This window comes from Acipenser ruthenus, chromosome 26 (genome assembly GCF_902713425.1).
Source record: "Acipenser ruthenus chromosome 26, fAciRut3.2 maternal haplotype, whole genome shotgun sequence".
In the NCBI taxonomy this organism is placed as follows: Eukaryota; Metazoa; Chordata; class Actinopteri; order Acipenseriformes; family Acipenseridae; genus Acipenser; species Acipenser ruthenus.
This window is the reverse complement of record NC_081214.1, coordinates 12,495,508-12,515,115: the sequence shown is the minus strand read 5'-3', so window position 1 is coordinate 12,515,115 and position 19,608 is coordinate 12,495,508. Positions and strand designations below refer to the sequence as shown.

General features: G+C 44.9%; 1 protein-coding gene across 1 annotated transcript in view; it reads left to right on the top strand.

Annotated features, from left to right (window-relative positions):
• The window catches only part of LOC117430513 (5-hydroxytryptamine receptor 2A-like), a 185,038-nt gene that overhangs the window by 144,859 nt on the left and 20,571 nt on the right, over window positions 1–19,608 (top strand). The window contains exon 4 of the mRNA XM_034050592.3: window positions 1,264–1,849. Within this exon, the coding sequence (XP_033906483.1) occupies window positions 1,486–1,849 (364 nt within the window). The 5' untranslated portion in view covers window positions 1,264–1,485. The remainder of the gene's footprint in view (window positions 1–1,263; window positions 1,850–19,608) is intronic.

Here is a 19,608-nt window from a genome sequence, read left to right as displayed (position 1 = left end):
GCCTATCTGTTCCTGATGCAAACCTAGTTGGAACTTACCTCTACCCCACTGACCTTTCAGAGGGCAATGGTCTCATTGAGAAGTGTAACCAGCGTGTGTGTATATATATGAGACCTATTGCCCTAACATCCTTACACCACCAGACAATAGTCTCCCTCTCTCATGTGATTGGTTCACATCACTGTCAGTCCCGCCCCTTTTCAAAGGAATGCCCTTCTCCCCTGCACTCCTCCCAACAAGAAAAAACTGCTGAATAGCGATTCTGTGACTTACAGAAAATTAATAACAAAACATATTACAACAGAAAGATGCTCTAAACATAAAAATAGTGATTCAGATGTCACTGTCACTGTTTTCTGACTTTCTGAAATTCAGACAAAATTAATTTGACGATGTAAATAAATATGACAGCTGGGATATAAACTGTATTATGCAGCATTCAGCAAGCTAGACGGAGAGCTGTACGCCAAAAAAACGTTGATAACTATGCGGTATGAACTTCAAAAACATTTTCTGTTATTTATTTACTTATGCTGTAGCAGTTATATATAAACAAAATATATGTCAATATGTATTTTCTTATGCTGTATCAGCTATACTGTATTTAAACAAAATATATACAGTCATACTTACTATCCAACCTTGCCTCACTTTTTTTCTTGACTGATTCATATATTAAATAAGTACTGCAGACTCAGCTCACAGTGGAAAATTAAATGCCCCTCCAGGGCGCAATGCCCTCAGCCTGTGGCTTAGGGTATTATAGCCCCTTGTCGGTAACAATAGTCTTCCCTCAGGGCGATAATTGTCCACTATAACCCTCCTCTCCAGTCCATATTTACTATATATATATATATATATATATATATATATATATATATATATATATATATGAACAAAATCCAAAAGAAAAAAGAAAGAAAAAAGCTGAAATGGTTATAACAGTTGTAAATATTTGTATACTTGAAAAACTACACAATAAAGAACTGGTCTCACTCCAGATGTGTTAATATTCCAACTATTATTCTATGACAACATGAAAACAGTCATGGTTGTTCTGGTTTTAGACCTCACCTCACCTGCCCAGTGGGGACTACACATGTTGTCTACAGTGAACCCACCTACTGTACCTGTTAAGCAGTGTCTTTGTAATTGTCAGCTCTTACTGTCAAGTAAAATTTAGTTTTTTGTGTTTAATATATATATATATATATCAGAAATATTAAAATGCAAATATTGAGAAATACACTGTTTTCTTTCTAGGTTTGGTCAAAGGAATAAAACAGAAAACCCTTCAATCCATAAACATAAACTTGGAAATCATGGAGAAGCGGATTCCCGTGTGCTTTTCATCCAAGTTGTTTGAAGAAATAGACCCCCTCTCAGCTCTTTGTAGTTTTGCAGTTATAGGACCATCCGTGTCACTGTGAAGAATAAGGCCACCCCCCCAGTCCGCAGGAATAGCATGTTCAAGAAGAGCTGTAGATGATGAGCAGTCCTAGCAGCACAGGCATATCAATCAGCTTGACCACAGTGAGCCCGAATGTGGGGCTGCATGGGGGCCAGATGGCTTGGCATGTGAACAGCTCTTTGTCCACAGCGGACACCCTGAACCTCTCTGACTCCGAGAGCATCTCGCGGTTGTCTATGAAGGAGAAGAACTGGCCAGCTTTGATGATTTTGATCATTATTATTCTCACCATTGGTGGAAACATACTGGTGATTATGGCTGTGTCCTTCGAGAAGAAACTCCAGAACGCTACAAACTTCTTCTTAATGTCCCTGGCTGTCGCGGACATGCTGGTGGGGATTCTGGTCATGCCGGTGTCCCTCATTAACATCCTTTATGGTGAGTGCTGCTGAACTCTGTTCCTGGTTTTCTTTAAAGGTCAAGTTCATAAGGGAATTGCATCAGAAAAATGAGCTTTAGGTATGTGAAAAGAGTGAAAACCAGGATTTAAAATTAATTACTACTTATTTACACATTTTTAAAAGGTCAAATCCACTCACAGATAACCATGGCTTATAAGTAAGGCTATGATTTTGGCACAGCATTTTTAGTAAACTTCATGGACCAAGTGCGGGAAAAAAAAAAAAATCACAGAAAGGTCACCAAATAATGCAGTTTTAGCTACATCAACTTTTAAATAGTACACCAAAACCAATAATATAACGACTATTGCTTTTGACTACTGACAAGTTTAAAAGCTACTTTAGAGTACAGCACTTAGAGTTAGAGTTTTCCACGATTCTGAAACAGCATGTTGTAAAGAAAGCCTCCGTGTAAACTTCTGTTCTTCGATGCATTTGTTCTTCTGTCTAACAGCTCACTCATGTTGTTTGTATTTTACCTGTCTTTGTACTGCAGACTTAATGGCTTGCTTGCTTTTCGTTTTAAGCCACAGGAACATAACATTCTGTATAAAACATCATGGCACCACTTTCATGAAATGTCCTCTTTGGGTATTTTTCACTTCTCTGCTTAGCAGTGATATTTGCCACTTTGCTCGTACTTGCTGTCACATGTCTTCAGATCTTACTGGCTGACCTACATACACAAACCATTTACCCATACTCGCAGATTTGTTGTTTTTCAGTGCATGACATGCTACATTTTTTAAAGATAATGGAAGCACCTAATTAAATGTGTTTTACATCAATTTCCAAGATTTCAAAGACTTTGTTCAAATTCACAATTTCTGTGACAATCGTAGTCTTACTTAAAAGCACATTAGCTTCTAGAAACTATGCATTGCTGTGCATTTATCACTCGTTTGTTTGCTCATGGCCTGATCTACAATAAAAACATCTGACTGTGCGCAATATTGTTTGGGTATAAAGCTTCATATTACTTTTTTTTTATATATATATATGTGCCACAAAGACGTCCGGAGTGGGTGGTGTCAGACCAGAGCCAGGAAATAAACAGACAGAGATTTGGGGTTTGGTGAAGCTGAGCGAATGCTTTCGCTCAGCATTTAATAAACAGAACAGAAAATAAAAGGTTTGAAACACAAAACACAGCACACGGCACTATACACCAAAATAATGAGACAAACAAAAATGGACTATACAGTAAACAGACGGTGCACGGACAGACACACAAACAAACACGGTGAGTTTTAAATAAACAAGTATCGTGCTGGTCCTACCAGCACGTAATAGCAATTGATATTTAAACTTTTATTTCTCCTTCTCTCTCACCCGTTCTCCACTCTCGAACACCCAACCCTGAGTGAATGAAATGTGCATCTATATATACTGTTGTGCTGGGATTCAATTACTAATTAATTATTCACTTGAATCCCAGCACGTGATTTAATTCTGTGCAACCCCGTGCTCACATATTACATTTAACCAGCATGTGAAGTGATTTGTGCCCTCCTCGTGCCTAAATACAAATCTACACTTATTAAATCACACGTGAAACACAGACCCGTTTATATCCCGTGTACCAATCTATACACCAACATTAACACACGCAACATACAACACATAATATGCACACAGGGGCGGGGCACATTGCCACAATATGTAATAGCAAATGTGATATGAACTGCTAGCAATGTGTCTCAATTGGAATACAAAAAGACAGCACCACAATTAAATGACAATTATTCAATTGAAAATGACTTTCAGTCAAATTGTTTGTCATTGAATGTATGAAATTTATTTTAGTGTTTCTATGTATCACTATTGAGTGTTTGATAGTTATGTAGGTAATGTGTATTCTGATCCACAAAGCTAATCAGGGCTGACACTCTAATTGAAGTAAGAGACAAAGAGAATTAACTGAAGTCTGGGAGACATCCCTACACTGTGATGTCATAGCTACTCTTTGAATGCTGTGCAATGGAGGTTCTACCAGCCTTTCTGTTCAGCTTTTTTCAAGTGACATTTCATGCCAGCCTGTGCAACGGTGTTGGCAGTATTGGTTATTGTGTGGGTGTGAGGGCTTGGGTTAAAAGGTGAACAGCTTTGCAGTGCTGCTTTAAATCATTTATGTCACCTATTCTTTGTGCTGTTCATTTTAATTGATTTCCATTTAGCCCCTTTCCATTTAGATTCAATGTGCACTTCTTGCTGTGTTGATATGCAGGTCTTTTGTTATACAGAGTTTCTTCTGTCAATAAGACGTCACTGACCAGGTTATCAGAGGCAGAGAATGCAGGTTTGTAAGCACTGGTGCGCACGTTTAATTATAAACAAACAAAAATAACACAGACAGAAACTCTAAACAAAACACATTTAACAAAACAAAAGGCACAAGGGCCAAAACAAAAGGTTATTCAAAACACTCCTGAATGTAAACAAACATGGACAAAAACGTAAATGCAGTACAGCACAGCACAGCACAGAACACACACCTTCACCAACATTAATTCTCACCATTACTAAGTATTTCACCACCCGTGATCACCTTATTTGTACATCTATGTGTGCAGTACCTCCCCCCCTAAAACACAACCCCCCTCCCCTCATGTCCGTTGTTGGGGCTGGGTTGGTGATCAGGGCTGTTGTGGAGGTGGTCTCCTCACCTCCTTCTTCCGCAGCGGCAATGCTGTCAGCGGAAATGCTGACATTGGAAATGCTGGCTTCTCCAGCACTGAAAGACCCCTGGACAGTGACAAACAGGCACCCCCGGGCGGTGCGGGACAGGCACCCCCGGGCGGTGACAAGCAGGCACCCCCGGGCTGTGATGAGCAAGCAACCCAGACATTGCTTTCCCCGGACACAGGCTTTGTAGCCCTAGTCATCGCAGGCTTGGCAACCCTAGCTGTTGCAGGCTTGGCATCCCCAGGCGTTGCAAGCTTTGCAGCCCTAGGCATTGCAGGACAGGGCCCTCGGGAGGTAGCTCCAGCCCTTCTGGTGGTGGAGGTAATAGCAGCTGCAGCTCCTCTACCTCTGGTGGTGGAGGCAACTGGGTTTCTCCCAGTGGTGCTGGAGCCGACGGTGACTCCTCCCCCTCCGGCTTGCAGTACGGCAGCTCCTCTCTTTCTGGCATTTGGGTAGGCAACTCCTCCTTCTCTCGCCTCCGGCAGTGGCCACTCCCCTCTTTTTTCACTCGGGCCGGCAGTTGTTCCTCCTCCTCCTCCTCTTGGAGGGCTGGAGACAGCGGCAGCCTGTACATCCTCCTCACCTTCTCCTCGAGGTTGGTGTACTGCTGCCTGCTCTCCTCCTTCCACTGAGCTTCCCTGGCATCCCTCCCTGGTTCTAGGCGTCCATCATGGCAGCCAGCCTGCTCACATCTATTTTATATAGATTTTGTTTTTTTATTTAGGGACCAGACAGCCCCCCCCCCCCCACACACACACACAGACACAGGGAGAGAGAGAACAAGAGGACGAGCAGGGCGAGGGTGCAATGTGACCCGTAATACCAGTGTAGCGTTTTAATTGTAATTGTTGTCAAGTCATTTTCATCAAGTCCCAAGTCTCAAGTCAAGTAGTCCAAGTCCCAAGTCAAGTCGCAAGTCAATTCGATCAAGTCTCAAGTGAAATCTCAAGTCAATTCATTCAAGTCTCAAGTCAATTCGTTCAAGTCTCAAGTCATTTCGTTCAAGTCTCAAGTCAATTCATTCAAGTCTCAAGTCCCAAAAAAAGTGACTCGAGTTGGACTTGAGTCCAAGTCACCGACTCGAGTCAACAGCTTTTTGAATTTTTGAATTTTTTTAAAATATAATTAAGGACTAATCTCAACGCTCAGCAGAGAGGAACCCCCCCCCCTTTTGTGGGAGGAAACCTCTAGTGATCCAGGTGGCCCCCACTCCAGGCATAATAGCAATTTATTTTTGGCCGAATAGATATCAGAGAGAGGCTGATATCTGATATCTGATAATGTACTGGTTAACTTTTAATTTGACTGCTGAGGTTGCTGCCCATATTAGATCGCTGAATTGGTAGGATATCTTATGCGTCAACAAGGAAGACTATATTAAATCCTGGGTGGCAGAAGAATGTAAAAATGTGTAACTACGGTGAGGCGGTCCCTAAAGGGAAAAGAGGATGATCAATGATCTGGAAGAATTTGAGTGAGTGAGTGAGTGAGTGAGTGAGTGAGTGAGTGAGTGAGGAAGCTTCTGAGGAATAATGCAGATCCATAGCAAAATCACAAAGCAACAAGGCATAGCAGAGCATCAAAACAAATTCCTCCAAAATACAAATAAAAATAAGATAAATATATTGTAACCGGTTGGTATTAGTTACGTATTATTCGTAGGATAGCCAGAAGGTGTAGAACAGAGTTGACAGATGGACGCCACACAGGAAATGCAAAACTACAGTGATTTTTATTGTGCTGCTGCTCTTCCTGCATTATCCACAACACAAATACAGAGTGTCCCTGTAGTTTTGAGGGAGTGAATCAAACAAACGCTTTTGAGTCTGACCCTCAGTCAAGTTCTCAACAAGTACTATAGTTCAGGATTGGTCTCAGGTCCGTCGCTCACTGTCCACTTAAACCTCCTGGCGTGGAACTGCAAGGTGAGTATGTTCAGCTTTCCAATGGGTACTCCCAACCATTATAATCCAGAGTTACTTTAATCCTGCTTTGCGTAGTCTTCCTCAAGTCCCCTCTAGAGGCAGTGTACAGTCAGGCCACCCCTCCTCCAGTGAGTAAGTTGGTTCAGCTCTGCCTCTCCTGGTTTACAGAGGTCCTGCACTACAGCGTGGACACGACTGCCCCTCCTGGTACTTGGTGGAAGTGTCCTTCATATGCTACAGGACTTAAAGTTAAAAAGTATACCGTCCAGGGACCAATCCTAACAACTAATAAAACAGTACTTAAATAAAGCACACTGTGTTTTCCTTTCACTGTTCACCGTGTGCGCCAATATCTCTGCTTCTCTCAGCCTTTGTCCCCCGTAGCTCAGAGATTTAACACTCACTGACTTATATGCATTGTAAATCTACTCCGTTGAGTTAAAACTATTAAACACACTGTTACTTCAAGTCCCACAGTCTGTATAGGAACAGACGCGCACTTTCTGCGTGCACAAGCAGTGTGGAATTTTCCACCAGCGTCCTCAGTGTTGTTAGTGCACCGAAGGAAACTTAACAGTCAGTCCCACATAGAATGCAAGTTCCCTCTACCACATTAACACAGACTTGAATTGCCTGGCCAAGGTGCAGCAGAGTGCATAGGGACATTGTACAATATGACATGAGCAAGGATAGAAAAAGAAGGAAAAGATAATCAATCCCATGATTCAATGCACATATCACTACAGGCATCATTATTGGTAACAAAGCATTGCCACTCCATAATTAATGTAGACAGAACGAACAGTCATGAGCATCAGGGGCGCGGCGGTAATGAAATATTTTAGTATCAATGAATGCGTTGCTACTAATTCTGGAGCCTGAACAGCTCATCGTGGCTGAGGCAGCAGGTTTGGGACCGCACAAACAAGCAAAAAAACAACAAAACACAGAGCAGGGCTGACAAACACAGAGCAGAGCTGACAAACACAGAGCGGGACTGACAAACACAGAGCACAGCTGACAAACACAAAGCAGAGCTGACAAACACAGAGCACAGCTGACAAACACAGAGCACAGCTGACAAACACAGAGCAGGGCTGACAAACAAAGAGCAGAGCTGACAAACAAAGAGCAGGGCTGGCAAACACAGAGCAGGGCTGACAAACACAGAGCAGGGCTGACAAAACACAGCAGAGCTGACAAACACAGAACACTGCAGACAAAACACAGAGCAGGGCTGACAAACACAGAGCAGGGCTGACAAATACAAAGCAGGGCTGACAAACATAAAACAGAGCTGACAAACACAGAGCAGGGCTGACAAACACAAAGCAGAGCTGACATACACAGAGCAGAGCTGACAAACACAGAGCAGAGCTGACAAAACACAGAGCAGAGCTGACAAACAGAGCAGATCTGACAAATACAGAGCAGGGCTGACAAAACACAGAGCAGGGCTGACAAATACAGAGCAGAGCTGACAAACACAGAGCAGAGCTGACAAACACAGAGCAGAGCTGACAAACACAGAGCAGGGCTGACAAACACAGAGCAGGGCTGACAAACACAAAGCAGGGCTGACAAACACAGAGCAGGGCTGACAAAACACAGCAGAGCTGACAAACACAGAGCAGGGCTGACAAACACAGAGCAGGGCTGACAAATACAGAGCAGAGCTGACAAACACAAAGCAGAGCTGACATACACAGAGCAGGGCTGACAAACACAGCAGAGCTGACAAAACACAGAGCAGAGCTGGCAAACAGAGCAGATCTGACAAACACAGAGCAGGGCTGACAAAACACAGAGCAGAGCTGACAAACACAGAGCAGGGCTGACAAACAAAGAGCAGGGCTGACAAACAAAGAAGAGCTGACAAACACAGAGCAGGGCTGACAAACACAGAGCAGGGCTGACAAAACACAGAGCAGAGCTGGCAAACAGAGCAGATCTGACAAACACAGAGCAGGGCTGACAAACACAGAGCAGGGCTGACAAACACAGAGCAGGGCTGACAAACACAGAGCAGAGCTGACAAACACAAAGCAGAGCTGACAAACACAGAGCAGAGCTGACAAAACACAGCAGAGCAGACAAACACAGAGCACTGCAGACAAAACACAGAGCAGGGCTGACAAATACAAAGCAGGGCTGACAAACATAAAACAGAGCTGACAAACACAGAGCAGAGCTGACAAACACAGAGCAGGGCTGACAAACACAAAGCAGAGCTGACATACACAGAGCAGAGCTGACAAACAGAGCAGATCTGACAAACACAGAGCAGTGCTGACAAACACAAAGCAGAGCTGACAAACACAGAGCAGAGCTGACAAACACAGAGCAGAGCTGACAAACACAGAGCAGGGCTGACAAACACAAAGCAGAGCTGACATACACAGAGCAGAGCTGACAAACAGAGCAGATCTGACAAACACAGAGCAGGGCTGACAAAACACAGAGCAGGGCTGACAAATACAGAGCAGGGCTGACAAAACACAGAGCAGAGCTGACAAACACAGAGCAGAGCTGACAAACAAAGCAGAGCTGACAAACAAAGAAGAGCTGACAAACACAGAGCAGGGCTGACGAACACAGAGCAGGGCTGACAAACACAGAGCAGGGCTGACAAACACAGAGCAGGGCTGACAAAACACAAAGCAGAGCTGACAAACACAAAGCAGAGCTGACAAACACAGAGCAGGGCTGACAAACACAGAGCAGGGCTGACAAACACAGAGCAGAGCTGACAAACACAGAGCAGAGCTGACATACACAGAGCACTGCAGACAAACACAGAGCAGATCTGACAAGCACAGAGCAGGGCTGACAAACACAGAGCAGAGCTGACAAACACAGAGCACTGCTTACAAACAGAGCAGAGCTGAGAAACACAGAGCACTGCAGACAAACACAGAGCAGGGCTGGCAAACACAGAGCAGAGCCGACAAAACACAGAGCAGGGCTGACAAACACAGAGCACTGCAGACAAACACAGAGCTGGGCTGACAAACACAGAGCAGGGCTTTCGAACACAGAGCTGTGCTGACAAACACAGAGCAGAGCTGACAAATACAAAGGAGGGCTGACAAACATAAAACAGAGCTGACAAACACAGAGCAGAGCTGACAAAACACAGAGCAGGGCTGACAAACACAGAGCAGGGCTGACAAACAGAGCAGATCTGACAAACACAGAGCAGGGCTGACAAACAAAGAGCAGGGCTGACAAATACAGAGCAGAGCTGACAAACACAGAGCAGAGCTGACAAACACAGAGCAGAGCTGACAAACACAAAGCAGAGCTGACAAACACAGAGCAGAGCTGACAAACACAGAGCAGGGCTGACAAACACAGAGCAGGGCTGACAAACACAGAGCAGCTGACAAACACAGAGCAGGGCTGACAAACACAGAGCAGGGCTGACAAACACAGAGCAGGGCTGACAAACAGAGCAGGTCTGACAAGCACAAAGCAGGGCTGACAAAACACAGAGCAGGGCTGACAAAACACAGAGCAGGGCTGACAAACACAGAGCAGGGCTGACAAATACAGAGCAGAGCTGACAAACACAGAGCAGGGCTGACAAACAAAGAGCAGGGCTGACAAATACAGAGCAGAGCTGACAAACACAAAGCAGAGCTGACATACACAGAGCAGAGCTGACAAACACAGAGCAGGGCTGACAAACACAGAGCAGGGCTGAGAAACAGAGCAGATCTGACAAACACAGAGCAGGGCTGACAAACAAAGAGCAGGGCTGACAAATACAGAGCAGAGCTGACAAACACAGAGCAGAGCTGACAAACACAGAGCAGAGCTGACAAACACAAAGCAGAGCTGACAAACACAGAGCAGAGCTGACAAACACAGAGCAGGGCTGACAAACACAGAGCAGGGCTGACAAACACAGAGCAGCTGACAAACACAGAGCAGGGCTGACAAACACAGAGCAGGGCTGACAAACACAGAGCAGGGCTGACAAACAGAGCAGGTCTGACAAGCACAAAGCAGGGCTGACAAAACACAGAGCAGGGCTGACAAAACACAGAGCAGGGCTGACAAACACAGAGCAGGGCTGACAAATACAGAGCAGAGCTGACAAACACACAGCAATGCAGACAAACACATAGCAGGGCTGACAAACACAGAGCAGAGCTGACAAACACAGAGCAGGGCTGACAAACACAGAGCAGAGCTGACAAACACAGAGTAGAGCTGACAAACACAGAGCAGAGCTGACAAAACACAGAGCAGGGCTGACAAACACAGAGCAGAGCTGACAAACACAGAGCAGGGCTGACAAACACAGAGCAGGGCTGACAAACACAGAGCAGGGCTGACAAACACAAAGCAGAGCTGACAAACACAGAGCAGGGCTGACAAAACACAGAGCAGGGCTGACAAACACAGAGCAGGGCTGACAAACACAGAGCAGAGCTGACAAACACAGAGCAGGGCTGACAAACACAGAGCAGGGCTGACAAACACAGAGCAGAGCTGACAAACACAGAGCGCGGCTGACAAACACAGAGCAGGGCTGACAAACACAGAGCAAAGCTGACAAAACACAGAGCAGGGCTGACAAACACAGAGCAGAGCTGACAAACACAGAGCAGGGCTGACAAACACAGAGCAGGGCTGACAAATACAAAGCAGGGCTGACAAACATAAAGCAGAGCTGACAAACACAGAGCAGGGCTGACAAAACACAGAGCAGGGCTGACAAACACAGAGCAGGGCTGACAAACACAGAGCAGTGCTGACAAACACAGAGCAGGGCTGACAAACACAGAGGAGGGCTGACAAACACAGAGCAGAGCTGACAAACACATAGCAGGGCTGACAAACACAGAGCAGAGCTGACAAACACAGAGCAGAGCTGACAAACACAGAGCAGGGCTGACAAACACAGAGTAGAGCTGACAAACACAGAGCAGAGCTGACAAAACACAGAGCAGGGCTGACAAACACAGAGCAGAGCTGACAAACACAGAGCAGGGCTGACAAGCACAGAGCAGGGCTGACAAACACAAAGCAGAGCTGACAAACACAGAGCAGAGCTGACAAACACAGAGCAGGGCTGACAAACACAGAGCAGGGCTGACAAAACACAGAGCAGAGCTGACAAACACAGAGCCGAGCTGACAAATACAAAGCAGGGCTGACAAACATAAAGCAGAGCTGACAAACACATAGCAGAGCTGACAAACACAGAGCAGGGCTGACAAACACAGAGCAGGGCTGACAAAACACAGAGCAGAGCTGACTAACACAGAGCCGAGCTGACAAACACAGAGCAGGGCTGACATACACACAGCAGGGCTGACAAACACAGAGCAGGGCTGACGAACACAGAGCAGGGCTGACGAACACAGAGCAGGGCTGGCGAACACAGAGCAGAGCTGACAAACACAGAGCAGGGCTGACAAACACAAAGCAGGGCTAACAAAACACAAAGCAGAGCTGACAAACACAGAGCACTGCTTACAAACAGAGCAGAGCTGAGAAACACAGAGCACTGCAGACAAACACAGAGCAGAGCCGACAAAACACAGAGCAGGGCTGACAAACACAGAGCAGAGCTGACAAAACACAGAGCAGGGCTGACAAACACAGAGCTGGGCTGACATATACAGAGCAGAGCTGACAAACACAAAGCAGAGCTGACAAACACAGAGCAGAGCTGACAAAACACAGAGCAGGGCTGACAAACGGAGCAGAGCTGACAAAGACTGAGCAGGGCTGACGAATACAGAGCAGGGCTGACAAACATAAGGCAGAGCTGACAAACACAGAGCAGAGCTGACAAAACACAAAGCAGAGCTGACAAACACAGAGCAGAGCTGACAAACACAGAGCAGGGCTGACAAACACAGAGCAGGGCTGACAAACACAAAGCAGAGCTGACAAACACAGAGCAGGGCTGACAAACACAGAGCAGAGCTGACAAACATAGAGCAGGGCTGACAAACACAAAGCAGAGCTGACAAACACAGAGCAGGGCTGACAAACACAGAGCAGAGCTGACAAACACAGAGCAGAGCTGACATACACAGAGCACTGCAGACAAACACAGAGCAGATCTGACAAGCACAGAGCAGGGCTGACAAACACAGAGCAGAGCTGACAAACACAGAGCACTGCTTACAAACAGAGCAGAGCTGAGAAACACAGAGCACTGCAGACAAACACAGAGCAGGGCTGGCAAACACAGAGCAGAGCCGACAAAACACAGAGCAGAGCTGACAAACACAGAGCACTGCAGACAAACACAGAGCTGGGCTGACAAACACAGAGCAGGGCTTTCGAACACAGAGCTGTGCTGACAAATACAGAGCAGAGCTGACAAACACAAAGCAGAGCTGACAAACACAGAGCAGAGCTGACAAAAAACAGAGCAGGGCTGACAAACACAGAGCAGGGCTGACAAACACAGAGCAGGGCTGACAAACACAGAGCAGAGCTGACAAACACAAAGCAGAGCTGACAAACACAGAGCAGAGCTGACAAAACACAGAGCAGGGCTGACAAACACAGAGCACTGCAGACAAACACAGAGCTGGGCTGACAAACACAGAGCAGAGCTGACAAACACAAAGCAGAGCTGACAAACACAGAGCAGGGCTGACAAACACAAAGCAGAGCTGACAAACACAGAGCAGAGCTGACATACACAGAGCAGGGCTGATGAACACAGAGCAGGGCTGACAAACACAGAGCAGGGCTGACAAACACAGAGCAGAGCTGACAAACACAGAGCAGAGCTGACAAACACAGAGCAGGGCTGACAAACACAAAGCAGAGCTGACAAACACAGAGCAGGGCTGACAAAACACAAAGCAGAGCTGACAAACACAAAGCACAGCTGACAAACACAGAGCAGGGCTTACAAACACAGAGCAGAGCTGACATACACAGAGCACTGCTTACAAACACAGAGCAGAGCTGAGAAACACAGAGCACTGCAGACAAACACAGAGCAGGGCTGGCAAACACAGAGCAGAGCCGACAAAACACAGAGCAGGGCTGACAAACACAGAGCACTGCAGACAAACACAGAGCTGGGCTGACAAACACAGAGCAGGGCTGACGAACACAGAGCTGTGCTGACAAATACAGAGCAGAGCTGACAAACTCAAAGCAGAGCTGACAAACACAGAGCAAAGCTGACAAAACACAAAGCAGGGCTGACAAACGGAGCAGAGCTGACAAAGACAGAGCAGGGCTGACGAACACAGAGCAGGGCTGACAAATACAGAGCAGAACTGACAAACATAAAGCAGAGCTGACAAACACAGAGCAGAGCTGACAAAAAACAGAGCAGGGCTGACAAATACAGAGCAGGGCTGACAAACACAGAGCAGAGCTGACAAACAGAGCAGGGCTGACAAACACAGAGCAGGGCTGACAAACAGAGCAGAGCTGACAAACACAGTGCAGGGCTGACAAATACAGAGCTGGGCTGACGAAACACAGAGCAGAGCTGACAAAACACAGAGCAGAGCTGACAAACAGAGCACATCTGACAAACACAGAGCAGAGCTGACAAAACACAGAGCAGGGCAGACAAACACAGAGAAGAGCAGACAAACAGAACAGGGCTGAGAACACGGAGTAGGGCTGACAAACACACAGCACGGCAGAGCATAAGCGGGCACTGTGAAACCGAGAGAGGTTTGGCAGAGCTCACAAACAAAACGCATGCAACTTAAAACAAACGGGAGAACCGCTCCTATAAAAATTTCTCACAACCAAATCACTGAAAAATGTAACAAATGTAAGCAAAAGCCTGGCGTCACATAAGGAAGCACAGACAGCAGAAATGAAAACGACAAGTGGAGTCTGCAGTGCTGCGTGACAATACACAAACACAAAAACATGACAGAGAATAAGTGTTCGACCCAGGTCTTAAATAGGGAGGTTAATTGATAGAATGGCTGGATTAACTAGGGAGAAGCCCCTGCTTCTGCTCCCCGAACAACACCCAATGGTTACAATTGAATAGATCAATTATCACTAGGTACTGTTCATCACATACAGCTATTGCCAAAGGTTTTGCATCTCCCTGTATAATTAACACATTTTGTGAATGAAACCTGCTGAATAATGTTAACGTTATCCTACTGAATTTTCCATATTCAAAAAAAAATAGAAAAACATCAAATACTGTACTACTATTATGGCTTCCGGTAGACTTTTGCGATATCATTTTGTAGTTTATTTGATTAAATGATGTTAAATAAAATAACAAAATTATGTTCATATTATTATTTTTTTTAAATGATATCTCAATTCTACAATTCTAGGTGATGCGAAACGTTTGGCCATAGCTGTACGTAGGAAGGTAAGGTGCAATGCAGCTTAGGAAAGTGGGAAAAGTAGGTAAATATCTCAGTAAGTGAATTAATGTAAAACATGGACACACAAAGGTAGAATCCAATAAAGTTGGAATTCAAGAAAGTGATAACAGCGAATAGGAGTAGAAGAGGAAAGCAGGTGTGTGTACTGTACTTCCCCTGTGTTGTGTCTCAGGACAGCCTGGTGTTTATGCTATCAGGTCGCTGTGTGAGCTCTGACACAATGCGGTGCAGCGGGGAGCTCTTTGAATCCCAGCCCCAGTGGCATGGATTCAGAAACCGACCAATGGGATTAGCAGAGTGATCCCTGTCTCAGCTCCACTTCACTGACCTGCGAAGTCATTGTGGGTTAAAAGATTAAGAGATTCAACTCTTCAAAGTGTGGTGGTTATTTTAAGAAATATTTTAATATTTTTGTTCCAGAGGTAGTGTATTAATACAATAACAAAAGCAACTGTTTCAGTTTAAGTAACAAAGCTATTTGTAACAGTGCACTATATTTGTTCACGCTTTATTTTCAATGAAAGAATGAGTGAGAAATTTGCCTCCTTTTACATTTTTTAAATTGCATAAACATCCATGGAAATGACATTCCCAGTTGATTTCTCAGAAAATGATGCATACACTTCAAAACACAAGCACATTATAGTTCCACTCTACTGAACAATTATTCAAATGTATAACATGCACTCCGCACACAATGCCATGCTTGTGAGCTTGGATACATTAACAACATGTATTTAACAGAATGTATATAATATAACAAAAGTGTGCATTCGGTGTTGCTACAGTGTAATATTTTGAAGTATATGCAACAATGTAAATTTACAAATATTCCCCTACAGCACTGCTGTTTCTGCAGCATTGTGTTCATGTTGTGGCCTCTGATGGGTGTGCCACTGTATTTTAATGATTAGTTATTTCAGTTGGGATTGGGCAGTCAGGGGACGAGTCTGAGGTCTTGTATCATTTGTAGATTAGTTATTTCAGTTGGGATTGGGCAGCCAGGGGACGGGTCTCAGGTCTTGTATCATTTGTAGATTAGTTATTTCAGTTGGGATTGGGCAGCCAGGGGACAGGTCTCAGGTCTTGTATCATTTGTAGATTAGTTATTTCAATTGGGATTGGGCAGCCAGGGGACGGGTCTCAGGTCTTGTATCATTTGTAGATTAGTTATTTCAGTTGGGATTGGGCAGCCAGGGGACGGGTCTCAGGTCTTGTATCATTTGTAGATTAGTTATTTCAGTTGGGATTGGGCAGCCAGGGGACGGGTCTCAGGTCTTGTATCATTTGTAGATTAGTTATTTCAGTTGGGATTGGGCAGCCAGGGGACGGGTCTCAGGTCTTGTATCATTTGTAGATTAGTTATTTCAGTTGGGATTGGGCAGCAAGGGGACGGGTCTCAGGTCTTGTATCATTTGTAGATTAGTTATTTCAGTTGGGATTGGGCAGCCAGGGGACGGGTCTGAGGTCTTGTATCATTTGTAGATTAGTTATTTCAGTTGGGATTGGGCAGCCAGGGGACGGGTCTGAGGTCTTGTATCATTTGTAGATTAGTTATTTCAGTTGGGATTGGGCAGCCAGGGGACGGGTCTGAGGTCTTGTATCATTTGTAGATTAGTTATTTCAGTTGGGATTGGGCAGCCAGGGGACGGGTCTGAGGTCTTGTATCATTTGTAGATTAGTTATTTCAGTTGGGATTGGGCAGCCAGGGGACGGGTCTGAGGTCTTGTATCATTTGTAGATTAGTTATTTCAGTTGGGATTGGGCAGCCAGGGGACGGGTCTCAGGTCTTGTATCATTTGTAGATTAGTTATTTCAGTTGGGATTGGGCAGCCAGGGGACGGGTCTCAGGTCTTGTATCATTTGTAGATTAGTTATTTCAGTTGGGATTGGGCAGCCAGGGGACGGGTCTCAGGTCTTGTATCATTTGTAGATTAGTTATTTCAGTTGGGATTGGGCAGCCAGGGGACGGGTCTCAGGTCTTGTATCATTTGTAGATTAGTTATTTCAGTTGGGATTGGGCAGCCAGGGGACGGGTCTCAGGTCTTGTATCATTTGTAGATTAGTTATTTCAGTTGGGATTGGGCAGCCAGGGGACGGGTCTCAGGTCTTGTATCATTTGTAGATTAGTTATTTCAGTTGGGATTGGGCAGCCAGGGGACGGGTCTCAGGTCTTGTATCATTTGTAGATTAGTTATTTCAGTTGGGATTGGGCAGCCAGGGGACGGGTCTCAGGTCTTGTATCATTTGTAGATTAGTTATTTCAGTTGGGATTGGGCAGCCAGGGGACGGGTCTCAGGTCTTGTATCATTTGTAGATTAGTTATTTCAGTTGGGATTGGGCAGCCAGGGGACGGGTCTCAGGTCTTGTATCATTTGTAGATTAGTTATTTCAGTTGGGATTGGGCAGCCAGGGGACGGGTCTGAGGTCTTGTATCATTTGTAGATTAGTTATTTCAGTTGGGATTGGGCAGCCAGGGGACGGGTCTCAGGTCTTGTATCATTTGTAGATTAGTTATTTCAGTTGGGATTAGGCAGCCAGGGGACGGGTCTCAGGTCTTGTATCATTTGTAGATTAGTTATTTCAGTTGGGATTGGGCAGCCAGGGGACGGGTCTCAGGTCTTGTATCATTTGTAGATTAGTTATTTCAGTTGGGATTGGGCAGCCAGGGGACGGGTCTGAGGTCTTGTATCATTTGTAGATTAGTTATTTCAGTTGGGATTGGGCAGCCAGGGGACGGGTCTGAGGTCTTGTATCATTTGTAGATTAGTTATTTCAGTTGGGATTGGGCAGCCAGGGGACGGGTCTGAGGTCTTGTATCATTTGTAGATTAGTTATTTCAGTTGGGATTGGGCAGCCAGGGGACGGGTCTGAGGTCTTGTATCATTTGTAGATTAGTTATTTCAGTTGGGATTGGGCAGCCAGGGGACGGGTCTCAGGTCTTGTATCATTTGTAGATTAGTTATTTCAGTTGGGATTGGGCAGCCAGGGGACAGGTCTCAGGTCTTGTATCATTTGTAGATTAGTTATTTCAGTTGGGATTGGGCAGCCAGGGGACGGGTCTCAGGTCTTGTATCATTTGTAGATTAGTTATTTCAATTGGGATTGGGCAGCCAGGGGACGGGTCTCAGGTCTTGTATCATTTGTAGATTAGTTATTTCAGTTGGGATTGGGCAGCCAGGGGACGGGTCTCAGGTCTTGTATCATTTGTAGATTAGTTATTTCAGTTGGGATTGGGCAGCCAGGGGACGGGTCTCAGGTCTTGTATCATTTGTAGATTAGTTATTTCAGTTGGGATTGGGCAGCCAGGGGACGGGTCTCAGGTCTTGTATCATTTGTAGATTAGTTATTTCAGTTGGGATTGGGCAGCCAGGGGACGGGTCCTCAGGTCTTGTATCATTTGTAGATTAGTTATTTCAGTTGGGATTGGGCAGCCAGGGGACGGGTCTGAGGTCTTGTATCATTTGTAGATTAGTTATTTCAGTTGGGATTGGGCAGCCAGGGGACGGGTCTGAGGTCTTGTATCATTTGTAGATTAGTTATTTCAGTTGGGATTGGGCAGCCAGGGGACGGGTCTCAGGTCTTGTATCATTTGTAGATTAGTTATTTCAGTTGGGATTGGGCAGCCAGGGGACGGGTCTCAGGTCTTGTATCATTTGTAGATTAGTCATTTCAGTTGGGATTGGGCAGCCAGGGGACGGGTCTCAGGTCTTGTATCATTTGTAGATTAGTCATTTCAGTTGGGATTGGGCAGCCAGGGGACGGGTCTGAGGTCTTGTATCATTTGTAGATTTGTCTTGGACAGTCTGAGCAGTAGGAAAAACCCAAAGCCCTCTGGGTCTATCTTGCTGAGTACTGCTGGTTTAAAGACAAAAATACAATATATGCAGGATATATATGTATTAAAAAGTATATTTTTGGCCAACATTTGAAACCCAAGCAAACAGAATATTTATATATTGTGTATGTTATATATATAAATATAGCAACCTATACAATTAATATATACATAATATAATACTGATTTTAAAGAGATGGCCTTTACCAGCATTTTTCAATTGGCGGCCCGCAGGCGGATTTGGCCCGCGAGAGCCCTCCGTCTGGCTCGTGGGATGTCAGCTGCCCTGCTGACAACTGGGCATTTTTCCGCAAAATTATGCTGTTTTTCATTCCATTTCGCAGCAGTAAATGATACTAGGCGGGTTGTCTATTTTTGGGCAGTTTTAGCAAAATGCTGCAGGGCTTTTTGTGTTTTTGTTTTTTTTTTAACATGAAATCTCTGCCATGATTGACACACCATGATTAACATAACACATCCAATCAGAATCACAGTAAGAGTAGCACACGCATTTATGTCCTGCATTTATTCTAAATTATAGATGAATCGCTTATTAAAATGTTGCACCCTCATTTGCATGCAGTTTCTTCACTCTGCATGCACAAAAACATGTACATTAAACAAATTTTACTTCTAAATGGCTAGCAGGGATCAATCAAATGCTTAAAGGGAAAGAAACGTCAGGGAAAAAACAGGAAATATTGAATATATTAGAAAGCTACTTGTTAATAAAAAAATGAGCCCTTAAAATGTAACGTGATTACGAGGAACTCCCTTATAAATGGCTTATTTTCAAATAAAAAATAGATTTTTATTTATGCTGATATTTTTCAGTTTCCATTGTATTTGAAAATAAATAATGTAATAGTGTGCATCTTAAACAATGAAAGTAAATAGCTAAGTAGCTTTTTTTAGGATGGCTAAT